We start from the raw sequence: 14,528 nt of genomic DNA on the forward strand, positions 1-14,528 counted from the left end.
GTAAGGCATCACGGATCTTCGAGTCCCCAGGAGCACGCGCCGCGCTCACGTCCTCTCAACACTCAACCCTCAACTTGGCCCTTCATACCCCGTTGCACCTTTTGATCGAAATGAGCTGTCCCGCGTATGCTGAGATCCGCAAAACGCTCCAACGCTACCCCGACTCGAAACTCGGCTTCATTGTGTATCGATGTACATACGAGTCGGACTCAGATTGGGAAAAGTTCATGACGTATCTTACGATTTCAGTGCGCACCCAGCTGGAAGAAGAGGAGCTCAGTGACGTAGCAGACAGGCTGAGCTGGAACGTACAGCAGGATCCAGCTTTGCTTAACGGAGGAAGCTTCGAGACTGTGCGCGAGTAAGCACAAAAACCTGCCACCCGTATTTAGGAAATCATGCTGACTGGAGACGTTACAGAAAGTTCCAGGAATGGATCGCATCGGGGGTTGAAGCCAAACATGCAACCTCTCGCCATCACGCCTGCATCATGGTCACCAAGCAGAGTCTTGACGATGTGCTAAAGGATGGTCCACCACCAGAGATGTATGACATCTACGGAAGCGCATGGGTGTATCTAGTCTCTGCGAAAGATGGGGGAAACGACGATGACTGCCAGTGCTATACGCGGATTGGGATCTCGTATCTACTCCCCAGGGCTTACTCAATGCTGCACGGTCCGGGGTGGACTAGTATATACAATCAGACGTGTCCGTAACATTCTGTCCTTACCTTGGCATCTATCCAAAAATCTCCTCCACTTGTCTAACACATCAGCCTCTGACGTCGAGCAGCGTGTCGTTGACTATGATATCTGTCATCCGTCTGTTTGTTCGCAGTGGCACACATCTGTGGAATGCTTACTGGGCTAGAAGGGAAGCTCAGGCAGCAACTACAGACTCTGAAAATCAATATAAGGTGTGCACTGCGCAACTCGGCAATTTCTTTGCGTTGGCGGCAAAATCGTCGAAAAACGTTTAACCGGCCGTGCGTCTAAAGGCACATTTGGCGGCAGCGTGTCCTGCGGGCTACACTTCACGCTGTGGCTGAGGCCTGCGGCTACTACGCTCATTCCTTATTCCCTATCAAATACCGGCAGCCGTTTTACCTAGTCGTGTCCGCCCCTCTTAGTCATGCGAGCGAGCCTGCAACAGCATTATTTAAGGATCTGCTCCACATGCTGGCACTTCGCCTACATGCCCGCTCCTCCAACACTAGTTCACAAATTCGAAGGATTGAACTTGCAACATTATTACGTATCGCCGTCCAGCACTACGCCTCAAAGATCTTTGCCACTCAGATAAGTCATGGCTCTTGTCGCACCAGAGGTCTATTTCACATCCACAGCTAGCTACCTGTGCATCTGAGTTGTCTGTTAGGTAGACTCCGACTGTGCTCAAGAACATGAGTGCGTGTTGTGCCTGCTCAACTTAATTTTGCAACTTCCTAACTCTGCCAATCATCCTCACACCATAGCCATAATCTAGTCGCGATATTTCTACGATGCGATGTTTGCGCGCCGCCATCAAGCGTTCGCCGCACAGCTCCAGCTATACTCCATCTCTCATCGCTCGTGCAGCTGCGGGGAAATGTTCGATCTGAAGATCCTTGCAGGGGCCAACACCAAGACGGAGGAGTAGCAGGACAGTACACACAAGAATGCATTTGTTTGGTTTACTGTAATACGACCCTGAAGTAACTAATAATCATATGTGTAACACAACAGGGTGCCCCTTGTATCCAAGACCTGCCTGATAGTAACGTCAGGACGAATACCGTTAACGGTGATCGGGGAGTCGAGCGACAAGCGTTGGCCGGAGGCGTCCGTTCCGGTGATGGTTGAGGTACGCAAAGTGCCTCCGTTGTTTTGCCATGTACGGAAGTTGCGGTCAATAAAAGCGTGGTGCTAGAGAAGGTCAGATATATATCTTTGTACTTCGTGCAAGATGGCATCTAACTTACTAAGAAGAACACAGGGTCAGAAGGGGATGCATATACATCGGACATCACAGATCCGATTCCGTTATGGCCCCATGCATGGGCACCACCTTCGGCACTGTTATTGTGTTAGATGGATGGCCAACATTGCAGACATGACAAGTAATTTACCAAGACGCCATACTAGCATAGCTGGAGCGGCTGTTGCAGGCATTAACCATAGAGGCTCCTGTATTTCTCGTCTGTGCATTGTTGTTGTTACGAGAAAGGCAGTGGAGCCGGTTAGTGTTTCCTGGTCCATAAACAAGAGGCGTATTTGCGAATTGCTAGTCATTAATTAGCAAGTGCATTCTTGCCAGAATGTAGAAGAGCTAGGGAAGAGCAGGCACTTACTCCGTTTGTTACACAATTGCCACCAACATTAACACTTCCAAACCACTGAGCACTGAAAATAGACGAAGCAGGAAAGTTTCCAGCGTAGCGTGTCTCGTCAAACCATAGTAGGGGTCCAGTCAAGCCGCATTCACGCAGGAGGGACTCAAACGTCCAGGTATAGTATCTGTGGAAGAGCAGGAACTTGGCATTCCCATGCACTTGGGGGGTTAAAACCTGATGGAGACCAACTAGATCGTCGTACTTGTTCCTAGAGGTAGGGAACTGGCCTGACGCAGGCTTAGTCATTAAGCACTTAATCGCATTAATATATCCCTGTCGCTGAGCGCTGGTAGCGGCATCCCACTCCACACGAGTCCGGACGTTAGAGCAGACACTCTGCCTCTTTTCATAATCAACAAGCTCTTCCTCTAGACTTCGTGGAGTATTTGGCAAGGTCACGTTGACAGGAATAACAAGCTTAGGCTGTTGATCTTTGGCTGCTTGGAGATCCTGGGGCTTGATGGTCGTGACCGTCGCGTTTGCACCTGATTGTGCTTGATCAAGCGTGAGTAGGCGTGCGAACTTTGGTGTGTCGAAGGCGTTAAGCGGAAGCGGGGTGAGTGCAGGATCAGCCCGCACAGAGAAGGGGAGAGAAAGTGCGTTGCATGAGGCTGCGAGAGCAGCGGAGGCGAGAAGAACGCGCATGGCGGTATAGAGCAAGCGAATGGTCTGTGATTGTGTAAATCGGGAAAACAAAAGAGTGAGCAAGTGGCAGGCGGCTGTCAATCTGATGTACAGAACACGGAAATTCGCTGCAGTCTTAACTGTTGTCAAGAATTTGAACCAAGAAAAGCCGCTGACGTTCCGGGCCACTTGGTGCCGCCAGGCGTGCAAATCATAGGTTGGAGGTCTAGGTTTTCGAAGCTTCCATCGTGCTTCTGTAGCGTATTGACCGCTGGAATCTAAATGGGGATACAACGCGAGCTGGGCCACAGGGACCAGAAAACAACAGCTGTGGTTTGCGCGGGCTCTGTTTGCTGCCGTTGGTACCGAGCACATGGTCCAGTAGATGTGGGGTGCAGCTGGGGCAGCTAGTACAGTTTTAGGCAAAGTTGGCATTTGTTAAGGCGAACGAGCTAGATGATGTTATTAGCCTACCGTAGAGATGCCTAGGGACGGTGCTAGATCTAGACAACCACAAACCCTTAAAACTCTTGCTACATTCAGCTGTGCTGCACTACCGGGACAGTAATTGGCCAATCTACGCTTAGCCTCTCGCGTAATCAGCTGAGGCTGATGTAACGCTAAGGGTAGAAAACCGACTTGTCTACCGTGAACCTCGGCACGAAATGTACTGACATCATCTGTCAGTAGATGTTTTAAGGCGCACGCCGGTGCTGAGCGTGCAAGCCTGACGATCAAACTGCTGAATATGGGTAGTAACAAGGCCAGAAGGCTCGATATCGGCTTCTCAGTCGCTGAGTGTTTCGCACAGACCGGCGAACAGAACGAAGCGCAAGCGCAAGCCCTAAGCTCGACGATCAGGGTACACACTATCAGTAGTGTGGTGCCATTCTGGCGGGTTTAGTTGGCATGCGCCCGTTAGCTTACCAGAAGAGCGAAGCATCCTATGTACATCAGGCGCCCAACATCTTCGCAGCACAGTGGCAAAGCCATGTCTAGTGCATAATCGCTCGTCTTTCGCGCGCCCACTGCTCACAAGTACTCACCGAGTTCACGTCCACGCCCGACGACACATGCCATTAGCGTCAATTCAGAACCGCAACGCAGCAAAGCAATGTCTCCGTCGCAATATCCTCTTCTCCTGGCCGAGCGAACCTGTGCGCTAATCAGGATGAGCTGCCTGAAGCCCTAAGCCCGTTAGCCCTTAAGACTAGCGCCTATTAGCCCTTCGGCCTAGCGCCTGTTAACCCTCCGGCCTACTTTGGATGGGAAAGCAACTTTGTCGCGACGTTCGAGATGATCAAGACATACTACTTGGTAGAAAGTAGTCGGTATATCACTCCTGCGGAAGCCATTGAGCCGTTCGTATCAGCAACTAATGCAACCGTACATGTCCTAATCACTGCCAAGAATTCGTGCGTCAAAGGGTGATCTTGCTTGCAGACTTGTCGCCAATTCGTCGTTGCGCATATTGTGCACTGATCAAGTTCTTCTGATCAATGATCAGATCAAAAACAATTCAGTGGCCAATATTGGCGAAAGCCTAAGGAAAGATCATCGAATGCTGCTTTAACGATCCTCTTGGGGGTAGGGTTACGAAAAGATGTGAAAGACGCTTCTACCCCACCTCCGCACCCCGCATATCTCAGCTGGTGTGAAGAGAAGGTGGCCATCAGTGATGGAGCAGGTCTTGCTGGTGACGTCAGGTTATTGGGTATATTGCATTCTCGGAAGTATCTGGAGAAGATCCGGTGTCCTATGCTGATTCTATGCCCCACGGGCAGTGCTATGATGACGGTTGGGTTGATGGAGGAAGTTGCTGCCAAAGTGCCGAATGCCAGACTGGAGATGATCAGGTCTGCCGGTCATGAGATCTATGCAGAAGCGGCCGAGCTCCGCATTCAGAAGGCTATTGCATTCTTGGCGAGCTTGGAATCACGAGGAAAGGTTTGAGTGCCCGGAAACAAATAGCACTGTCAAGCAGCTGTATTCAATGAGAAACCCTGACTTTTGAAAAAAGTATTGTAACATAGACGCCTGCACAGAGGAATCTAAGACGTTGCTTCTCCTGCCCAAGCTCTCCTGATGATCTCGCGAATGGATTCACTCTCCAAGGTCGCCGGATTCTTGTCGGAGTTCTTAGCTACAATTACTGCCGCCTTTTCAATCCCAGCTTCAGGCATTCCCAGAGTCTTAAGAGATACCTCGACGCCAAGTCGGCGATAGAGAGCGTTGATGCCCCTTACAGCATCGCCTTCACTCTCCGGGAAAGCAGGTGCCATTGTCTTCATTGCCTCTGGCGCAGCTGATGCATTATATGCAAGAGCATTGGGCAGTATGGCCACGTGAGTCTCCGCATGGGGGAGATTAAAAGTGCTGCCAGCAGTATGACAGAGATTATGGTGAAGGGCAATGTCGACAGCGCCAAGACAGATCCCGCAGCGCCACGCCACGTAAAGCGCTTTGTATCCGTCTTTCTCTTTTTAAGAGTTCTGCTGAATTGCCGAAAGCCCTTCACTCATGGCGGGAATTTCTTCCGCAGCCATCAAGTTGAGACTTGGGGTGGTGTTGCTCGCATAGAGGGCTTCCGTGTGCAATGGCATTAATGCCACTATGGGTGCCCATGCGAGGGATTAGAGTCATCGTGAGATTCACATCGTGTAAGACTGCAGTAGGCAAAATATTGGGGTCCCTTCTGGTAGTCTTGACGCCGTTCTCGGTCTCTGGAAGGATGGGTGTCATCTCGCTGCCAGTGTATGTCGTGGGAACGCACAGGTGAGGCAGTTCAGTGCGAAAGCTGATAGCTTTCCCAAGCCCAGTTGTACTACCACCTTCTACAGACGGGATACCATCGCCGTTCTTCTCCAAGACCAGTTCCATGGCCTCTTCCGTAATATGCGTGGTAGTGTGCATTGTCAGACTTTCCCTGCGTCAAAGTGTGCACCTTCGTACCAAGATCGACTTGCTCTGGAGTGCACAAGACCAAAGCAGCGGTGCATTCCATCTCAGCGATGGCCTGTGGAAGCTGAGGAAGGTACCATGCCCAAAAGTAACCTTTGGGGGGGTGGGTGCCTTAAAACTTGATTGTGGCCATTTGGGGTTGCAAAGATGCTGCCAAAAATGAGAAGAGTGGTCGTGTATGGGTAAGAATGATGTTTGAGCAGCGAAGTTAATTCATGTAGGGCAGCCTGCGTCGACCGCCCGTCATCGCTCTGCTGCAGCCGCGCCAGCCTTTGCATGGCCTCGCCATGCGTCGCTGGCGGCGTGCACGCCTGCAACACCGCGTCCACTATCGCGTCCCGCCACTCGGACCACAGCGGCCTCGTCTTGGCCGATACGCGCGACGTCTGCGCGCACCAGCCTCCGCACGTCCAGCGGGCGGCTGTGGATGGCGCGGCTGCTGCTCGCGTGGAGCCACGTGAAGCCACACTCGCTCGTCACCAACGCAGGTGCCTACAGGACACTTATGTCGAGTATTATTCTTGCCTGCCTTGAATCACTGCGAGGTAAAACATCTTTTAGTTTGCTGGCTAAGTAGGCTAGAGCTTGGATGAGGGAACACAGAACCTATGTTGAGACTAGTTATCAGCCCTACGAATTACACGATAAGGTGTTGGACTGCTAATACACGCTCACAAATTCAACCATCTTATCTTGGACGTAGTATCTATTCTACAAGACAAGGATAGAAAGTGCAACTGTAAACACTAAGATAGCAAGGCAAGATATTTGTGTGAAGGAAGTAGCGGCACTTGCGGTCTGCTCTGGAGGAGTAACAGGGGGAGCGGTGCTGGAGCCCGAAGGCGAACTTGAAGTCGACCCGGAAGGAGAAGAGGCGCTGGATGTTCCGCTGGTGCTTGAAGATGAAGCAGTCTATGCAGGAGTTAGCACGATGTAGGGTATATGTAGAAGACGTCCAGACCTGCGAAGAGGGTAAACCTGAATTCGAGCTTGCCGATGTTGAACTGGAGCTCGCGCCAACCCGGTCGGCAGAGTCGCCGAATTGACGATACCAGTTGTCCTTCGGGTCGCCAAGACACTCGCCCACAGTCACACCCTTATAGCCTAGCTCAGTGATAGTCTTAAGCATGAGCTCAGTAAGCTCGTTAGCAGTTGCGCCAATAATGTCGTGCGCGATAGAAATCGTTGAGTTCTTCTCAGGTGACATGCCTGGCGCAGTCATGTTGCCCTTAAACCAGTCAAGCGAGTTTTGGAAGGTGCCCTTAGGGTTTTGCTGATAGTCATCGGTATCGAGCTTGAAGTAAATAATGTGGTAACCCATATCCTGCATGAATTGCTGACACCCAGAGTCCGCGGTACAGCTTGAATAAGGCGGTCGCACGTAAGTCGGAATCTTGCCAATGATGTTGTTCAGCGCGCCCTCTACGTTGATAATTTGGTCCTTACGGGTATCAGCATCAATTTTAGATAAGTCTAGATGCGTCCATGTGTGAGAGGCAATTTGATGACCCTCCGTGTCCATACGCTTGATTAAGTCGATGAATTCTTGAGTCTTGTCAATCCGTCCTTTGCCAATATTATTGCCAGTGACAAAGAAAGTAGCCTTTGCATCATACTTCTTGAAAAGATCCAGGATAGTCGCAGTGGTGTCTTTCATTGGTCCGTCGTCGTACGTGAGAGCGACATGACCCGGATCTTTGCAGGCCCAGAAGCCTCCATAGATACCGTTGCCTCCGTAGGGGACGGAGCCAATCTTTGCTCTTGGGATGGACTCGGTGCTCTGACCTTCAGGCTTTTGATGTTCCGGACAACCAGGACCGTAATTGTACTGACAGCCGGGGGAGTAACAATAAGTAGAATTGGAGCCGCAGTCTACCTGTGTCAGTACGGTATCGTTGTCGCGCTCAATTAACGTACAGCCAGCTGTTGAGCAGCAGCCTCTATCTTTAGGGCATGATCCAATACCCTCTCCGCATTCTTTGGCACTTGCGCGTGCCTCCAGGACCGGGTCGACGTGTGAGTCGGTGCCAAAAGCCCCAGTCCTAAAGTTGGCTACCAGTGCGTCAACCCTTCGGTCAAGAGAATCAACGAGCCCATGAATCTGCGGGAGTCCAAGGCCACCATGAGCATTTACGAAAGGTGTAAGCGTCGCGACAGCCGCGACAGCGATAGAGAGGCGCATCGTGCGAATCTGGCCAGTCGATAACAATATACGGTCGGATTTGGAGAGAGCGAGGGAGCGGACGTGTGGGCGTTACTACCACACAATTTACTGCGTTTTTAGACCTAAATGAGTGTTGTGCCGTACAATGAGCGAACGTGTTGAGCCTGAGGACTATGAAGAGTAGGGCATGATGCGCTACAGGTGCAAGACATAAAAAGCCGCGGGTCCAGCATCAGGATAATGCCAACCTTCCAAGGCGACATAGTTTGCTCTCACATCACAGCCAAGGCGGGAAGTCGCAGCGAGGAAGTGGAATACACCCCACCGGTGACCTTAGAAAGGAAGGCCTACGTATGAGACCCCTGCTTAGGTACATCGTTTATTGTAAGGCCACCTCTACATGGGTGCTAAGAAGCGTGCAATTGGTGGATGCGACGATGATTGAAGCGCGGCATCCACACCTGGTAGTTCATGGTGGAAATGCTTGATTGAGGTATGGCACAGTTTTAGTTTGGTCAGCGTCGAATGTATCACTTGTTCAAGTTCTGCGATTCAAGGCACGACAGAGGATGTGATGTGGCTTCGCCTTTTGCGTGGCTTCGACTTTCCCTTGTGTGTGCGCTCGAAATCGGATTCATCGCAATTCTCGCAGCCTGAGCGATCGTGATGTATACGTGAAGCATACCTGACTGTTGAAGCAAATTTATTAGGCAGACGCAGGGGCTCGTCCTTATTGCCGCTAAGCTCGATCTGAGCTGTGCCTGCCGGTGTAAATCACATGCGGGCAAGCGTCAGCGTCGATAACAGCTAGATCGTTCCGTTTAGGCCCCCGATCAATCTCGGTTTGCGCAACAAACATACCGAGGCAGGGCAACTCAAAGTCGGCCGCAACTAGATCGCACGATGTAATGCGCTCATATTGAAGAATGAGTGTTACAGATGTGCAAGCTCTTGTAAGTCGTCTTTCCCTTGTAGACGTAGCATACCTATATGCACGTGCAAGACCGCAACTGCAGCGCCCGATACTTAATATGGATAATTTGTCGAGACGCTGTCTTGACGCAACAGCGGATATTGTGCGCCGGTTACGTGCAGCCGCTAGGCGCCAGACCGCATGGTAATTGTACTAGCCTCAGCGCCACTACTCTGCTTCTAGTATGCAGCGCGCATAAGGCTGTCGAGTCCACGGACACCTCTTATCGAGCACCTACAACTGCCATATCCATCGCAACGGCGGAGACCGCAGTAGATTGCCGACAGGTGGTCAGAATACGATGGCACACGATCCCTCTGTAAGCAAGATTCTGAAATAGCTATTACCTATTCCTATCGCAATATCAGCATCTGGACCTTCTTTATGGATCTAAAAAGGTCCCTCCGGACATTCCACGCGACCCCAACTCGTCGAAACGTTCCATCGCTGCATTTCTCCAAGAGCAACATAGTTGTCTGTCCAACTTCAAGAGCGCATACTACGAGCTCATCTGCCATCAGCTTGACTACATCGACCTCGAAGTCAAGCTAGCCGATGATCTCTTTCTTTCGGTTCTCGTACACCAAAACGCGACCAGACGCTGCATGTATGGCATGCAAGTCCTGCTCTGGAGCCTGCGCAAAGGTGAACCTTTCTTCCCCATTTATTGTTGCACTGACGCTCGACCAGTCGATCCGACGTGATGACGATGACCATAACTCGCGCCTCCGACCAGCCACTCGAAGTTCCTTGACCATCGCACCTCTATGGTTACCCTCTTCGACGGACTCCGGAACAATCGGGCTCATGGCGTCTTCATCGATCAAGCGCTTAAAAAACTCTGATCGCGCGCTTCTTGCGTCCGTCTCGATCGCAGTTCGGAGAGGTAGTGCCATCCAGGACCACGATGGAGGCCCTGTGCCATCAGCGCCGATGTATAGAGTTTCCAACATTTGGTCCACTTTCCAGACAAGGCCTTCAGGCAGTGTGTTTGCCCATATACCAGCCAGGTATTCATCGGGACTATTCGCACTGAGGTACTTAGACGCCATACCAGAGAGAGCAAGAAACCGATCTTGAAGCATGGACATATCGCGTGCTGCGTAGGATTTAATAATGTCTGCCCAAAAAGCATAAAGGTCGGGGTAGTCGTCTGTAGGTCTGTTACGGCAAGCTAACAGGAATTCTTGCGCGACTGGCATCAGAGTCTCACGACCGGACGCTGTGTAAGTTGGCTTTGGCTGCTTGCTTACGCCCGCTGCGATGACGGTCCCTATTTCAACTTCCTGGCCCTTGACACACGACTAGTAGATCCTACTGCTGGATATGTACAGCATGCGAGGGCTGAGCCTGTCTTCTTGGAGTGTCCAAGCTCGCCGTGCGAGAGGTGATCTCAGTCTCAGCTCGTTCAAAGACATGACTGTTGTTGTGAGCCAAGCTCCGCCAAGTCGACATGGTTTAGTTGGATAGTCCCATGCTTTGCGGTAATCAAGCAGCATATCTCCAGCTTGGGTGGTGGCGCAGGCATTAATTGTGAATAACGCATTTGAGTAGACTTTGTGCATTGCATCGACACCAAGCCCTGTGTTCTGCACGATGCATATTGAATCGATCCAGATGTAGCGTAAACCCATGGCGTAAACGAAGCGAATTGCATCCCGTACAGTTGACGGGAATCCATCGATAGTAAAAGGTGCACTGCACCGAGGTGCCAGGTTAGTAGTCAGAGTTTTCGCCCGACGAACCTCTTGGGTTTCTCGGCCCCAGGCATAGCTAAGTGCAACATACTTAGCTGTATGGTTCCGCTGAAGCTGAATCTCGTCAGGCGAAAGTATCTGGACCATCAAATCTGGACTCTCGCTGCTATAGCTCAGATTGTCGCAGGCCCCAATGTGATCGTGAAGACAGGTATCTAACCACTGCTTGGCTTGATCGGCCACAGCTGCATCTCGAGCATCGGCATGTAGCGTCAGATGCGTATTGCAGTCTTGGCTATCACAGTTGACAACACCACTTCGTTCAGGTTCACCTTCGATTTCGACTCTCAGATTAACCCTCCGGTTGCCCTCTACATCCTCCATCTCTTGCCAGCGCACTACCACCATACCCAACGTTGCGGACAGCGCTCTTACGCCGCTGAAGGTCACGTCCTCAAGGACCAAAGCTTGTCGAAATAAACGGCAGATATCGCAGTGCACTGCGCATTGGTCAAGCTCAGCGAAGCTATCATGCAACTTCACGGATAACGGTCGCTCCTCGCCGTCCACTGACTGCCTGGCAACTAGTCGTATCCAGTCATCGACATGGAAGCAACCCAGACATTGTTGAAGCCGATCATCGTTCCGCTCCGTATACGTTAAGGGCTTGGGAGATTTCAAGGATCTGAGAGATAAGAAGGATCTGGAGGACCTTGACGACTTGATGGGTTCTGGTAGCCCCGGAGTCAGTCTGCCGTCGTCATCAGAGTATCTAACGAAGACATTATGGAATGGCATGATTACAGCCTTGCAAGTACGAGAGTATCAATCCAAGGCTGGGGTGTTGCGCCATTTTAATGCGTTCGGCCTTGTGACGTCAGTTATGTCACGCGGCTGACAGCGGCGGAGAAGGGTGTATCGGGTAAACTACTTTCGTTCATGTAAGTAGCTATAGTTAGTACACCACATCAGACTTTGACAAGGCTGATTACGGCTAAAAAATCGGTAACTAGGCTGAAATTTGGCGTAAGCTCGAGGTTGCCCTACTCTAGTAAATTCGAAAGTTCCCATGACCAGCCAACGTGGAACGGCCTCCTTCCGAAGCCGCTTGCCTGATTCAGGATCAAAGGTTAATCAATCTCAATAATCGCAGTTAAAAGTCTACAGATGGATCATGGCTAATTCCTGCTACCAGTACCAGCCGTTGCAGGAGGGTGAAACGACAAAGCTGCTAACACTGCTCCCCAGAGAACAACTCAATGCTTTGAGAGGGACGCTTGAAATTGTTTCTGTCGACTGTACAGGGAATCATAAGGCGCTTTTATGCGCCTAGATAGACCCAGTATCACTGGATTATCTATTACTATACTTGTACATACTCTATATTATATGTTTATTATCAATACCATATATCTCTATTCGTTTATGATAAGAATAATAAAAATAGATACTATAGGATTTACCAAAGGGCTCTATAGCTTATCTTGAATTACTTGGTCCTAGTGCTTCAGCCCAGTCCCATAGTAAACCGTGGCAAGGATCTGAGATCAGATCTAAGTCATAGTAAGCCGCACCCAAATATGGCCATTGGTATTCGGTAGCTGTCTGGAGAGCCTGAGCGTCTGTGGCAGCTGAATGTGCGAAAATTTGCGAAGACATGCCCTGGCTGAGATATAGATCTGATGGAGACGCAAGCGTATCACCTTGCTGAGCAGTCGGAGATACTGTCGACTCGTCACTTTCTGAGCGTTCGCTTTCATAGACCGGTCTCGCTCTAAAGTCTACTTCTGCATCAGCTTTCTGGCGCGGAAGCGGCGCATTGGGATGTGCAATGCTTCGGAGCATGTTGCGAATGTCTTCTACGTAGATGCTGAACCTGGGGAAGTATTTGAGCAGACGAGTGAGGGTGACGATGAAGACGGTAAAGTATGGTTGAGCTGTTGCTGGGCTCATTGCGAATGCTGGGCTGTCGCGGTGACATGCGTATAAAATGGCGCACGACGCTTGATACAACATGACGAAAATTGCGGGGTCGCTAATGTACAGCTCTTCGCCTACAAGTTGATATGTTGTTGTAATAATTTCGCCGATCGTTATGGCGTGCTTCAGGCACTCTGTTTGAGCGTAGACCACAAACTCTGGGCTCGTGGAACTGATTACGGATTCTTGAAGAGCCTCACGATATCCGGGATTCAACAAGCGATACAGCTCGCACTGGCAGTGATGGAAGTAAACATGAAACATGATAAACGTGGTGCGCTTTGGTGAAAATGCGCGGAGCTCGAAGGCATGAGTGCTGAACTGCCGTTCTGGTGAAAGCAACGCATGAATATTCTGAAATTCGTCTTCGAAGCTCTTAAATTGCGTTAAGGATGTTTCAGGGCTGATCAGAGATTCGAGATGAGCCTTTGCATATCTGCAGAGCCTGTTAGCGGAGTCTTGAAATACAAGTAGGAACGTCTTACTGGAGCACGCGATTTCGAATGTCAAAGAGACGAAGCATCAGAGCAGATGTTGACAGATCGGAAGCTGGCGCTTCCTTGTCCATTAGAGAGCAGGTCTTGACGGCGTTGTCGGTCTCAAAGTATCTTTCAGCACAAGGAAGTTGCAACTGCACAGAGCTGGTATTCAAGACCAGGTACTCCTAATAGATCTTAGTTCAAGCGTATAGCGGTTGCTTGGCATACATAGTAACATACTTTGATCCCTCCAGCACAGAATCTGTCGACCGTGAATATACACCACACTAAGCGTCGCCGACACTCCTGCTCCAAGAAATTGAGGTTGTGGTTCTCTCGGTGGAGCTTGAGATGATAAGCCATCCTAGCTGCGAGCGAGACGAAGAAAAATGTCTTGCCGCTTTGATGATTGCAGCGGCGATTGAACCCAAGAATCATCAATGCTTCCGTATGATATGGTCTAGCCTCTCCCAAGCTTTTTAGCACTTTTGACTCGGCGGCTTCGATCCAAGATCGTGCTTCATTGGTGGCCATATCTGATACCGACAGGTATCGCGAAGCAGCGCCACAGATGGCGAGCAGGAGAACAGATGGCAGGCTGCCTAAAGAATAAATCCGCAGTATATCTGCTCGGTGTAAAAAATTGTAGCCTGGGACTGGGTGAATGAACTCGAAGAAAGCATTGATGAGTTTCCGTACTTGAGCCTTATCGCACTTGAGCACACTGTGATGGGTCATTTTGGCACGAAGCCTAGGAAATATCAAGGAAATGAACAAACCTGTCTATTGCGCTAGTAGACTCCATCGTACTGATTGCCAAAGCATCTGTCACCCTTATGTCACTCTCAACCGCGCCCAACGGTCTCTGGGACTTGTCTGATGAATGAACGTCCACCCGTCTTTGTCTTCGCTGCTGCACTCGATACTGCCGAACAGAAAGTGAGAAAATACATGCACAAGCTTGCTGCTGACAGCGGAGACAAGTCTGTTCGCTACCGCGAACACATCGGGCCCTGTGCCTGCGGCATTCATCACATGCTCTCCCTCCTCTGACCCTCAATACAGCGGGAGAGTCTCCTGCAATAGGGTTAACTGGGGATGGTGAGTCGCTCAATGAACATTTGAAACTAAGACGGACACAGGCTTCGCAGGTACCTGCACCTCCGCTGCAGCGAACCTTTATAGTCAGCCAAACATCATGGCATGGACATTTTGCGTCATACGAAATACCTTTCTCTGTCGGCATTGTGCACATAGCATTTCGATTGTCTTCAAGT

The 14,528-nt window shown here is 50.5% G+C and overlaps 7 protein-coding genes across 7 annotated transcripts; 2 read left to right on the plus strand and 5 right to left on the minus strand.

Moving 5' to 3' along the window:
* Nucleotides 1–97: 97 nt before the first annotated feature.
* C7974DRAFT_428774 (uncharacterized protein) lies at nucleotides 98–718 on the plus strand (the record flags this gene model as incomplete). Its single annotated transcript, XM_046144608.1, has 2 exons — nucleotides 98–361; nucleotides 421–718. The coding sequence occupies exons 1-2, from the start codon at nucleotides 111–113 to the stop codon at nucleotides 716–718; spliced, it is 549 nt and encodes a 182-aa protein (XP_045991721.1). The 5' UTR covers nucleotides 98–110.
* A 981-nt stretch (nucleotides 719–1,699) lies between these two features.
* On the minus strand, nucleotides 1,700–3,018 carry C7974DRAFT_437644 (uncharacterized protein; the record flags this gene model as incomplete). The annotated part of the gene is made up of 4 exons (XM_046145208.1): nucleotides 1,700–1,906; nucleotides 1,963–2,056; nucleotides 2,110–2,264; nucleotides 2,332–3,018. The coding sequence occupies 4 exons, from the start codon at nucleotides 3,016–3,018 to the stop codon at nucleotides 1,700–1,702; spliced, it is 1,143 nt and encodes a 380-aa protein (XP_045991722.1).
* Nucleotides 3,019–3,745: 727 nt separating this feature from the next.
* C7974DRAFT_444530 (uncharacterized protein) lies at nucleotides 3,746–4,950 on the plus strand (the record flags this gene model as incomplete). Its single annotated transcript, XM_046145510.1, has 3 exons — nucleotides 3,746–3,859; nucleotides 4,222–4,412; nucleotides 4,521–4,950. The coding sequence occupies 3 exons, from the start codon at nucleotides 3,746–3,748 to the stop codon at nucleotides 4,948–4,950; spliced, it is 735 nt and encodes a 244-aa protein (XP_045991723.1).
* Nucleotides 4,951–5,048: 98 nt separating this feature from the next.
* C7974DRAFT_437645 (uncharacterized protein) lies at nucleotides 5,049–6,001 on the minus strand (the record flags this gene model as incomplete). Its single annotated transcript, XM_046145209.1, has 3 exons — nucleotides 5,049–5,474; nucleotides 5,653–5,923; nucleotides 5,976–6,001. The coding sequence occupies 3 exons, from the start codon at nucleotides 5,999–6,001 to the stop codon at nucleotides 5,049–5,051; spliced, it is 723 nt and encodes a 240-aa protein (XP_045991724.1).
* Nucleotides 6,002–6,669: 668 nt separating this feature from the next.
* On the minus strand, nucleotides 6,670–8,140 carry C7974DRAFT_466726 (uncharacterized protein; the record flags this gene model as incomplete). The annotated part of the gene is made up of 3 exons (XM_046146336.1): nucleotides 6,670–6,870; nucleotides 6,920–7,830; nucleotides 7,876–8,140. 3 exons carry the CDS (start codon nucleotides 8,138–8,140, stop codon nucleotides 6,670–6,672), a joined length of 1,377 nt encoding a protein of 458 aa, XP_045991725.1.
* Nucleotides 8,141–9,643: 1,503 nt separating this feature from the next.
* C7974DRAFT_444538 (heterokaryon incompatibility protein-domain-containing protein) lies at nucleotides 9,644–11,599 on the minus strand (the record flags this gene model as incomplete). Its single annotated transcript, XM_046145511.1, has 2 exons — nucleotides 10,414–11,599; nucleotides 9,644–10,353 (listed from the first exon to the last, which is right to left on the minus strand). The coding sequence occupies exons 1-2, from the start codon at nucleotides 11,588–11,590 to the stop codon at nucleotides 9,644–9,646; spliced, it is 1,887 nt and encodes a 628-aa protein (XP_045991726.1). The 5' UTR covers nucleotides 11,591–11,599.
* A 1,215-nt stretch (nucleotides 11,600–12,814) lies between these two features.
* C7974DRAFT_322132 (fungal-specific transcription factor domain-containing protein) lies at nucleotides 12,815–14,511 on the minus strand (the record flags this gene model as incomplete). Its single annotated transcript, XM_046138838.1, has 5 exons — nucleotides 12,815–13,198; nucleotides 13,266–13,436; nucleotides 13,492–13,956; nucleotides 14,027–14,428; nucleotides 14,482–14,511. Coding segments are annotated over 5 exons (1,452 nt in total), but the record flags the coding sequence as incomplete, so codon positions are not given.
* Between the last annotated feature and the right edge of the window lie 17 nt (nucleotides 14,512–14,528).

Source organism: Boeremia exigua, assembly GCF_020726555.1.
Source record: "Boeremia exigua strain MPI-SDFR-AT-0100 chromosome Unknown C7974scaffold_14, whole genome shotgun sequence".
Classification (NCBI taxonomy): domain Eukaryota; kingdom Fungi; phylum Ascomycota; class Dothideomycetes; order Pleosporales; family Didymellaceae; genus Boeremia; species Boeremia exigua.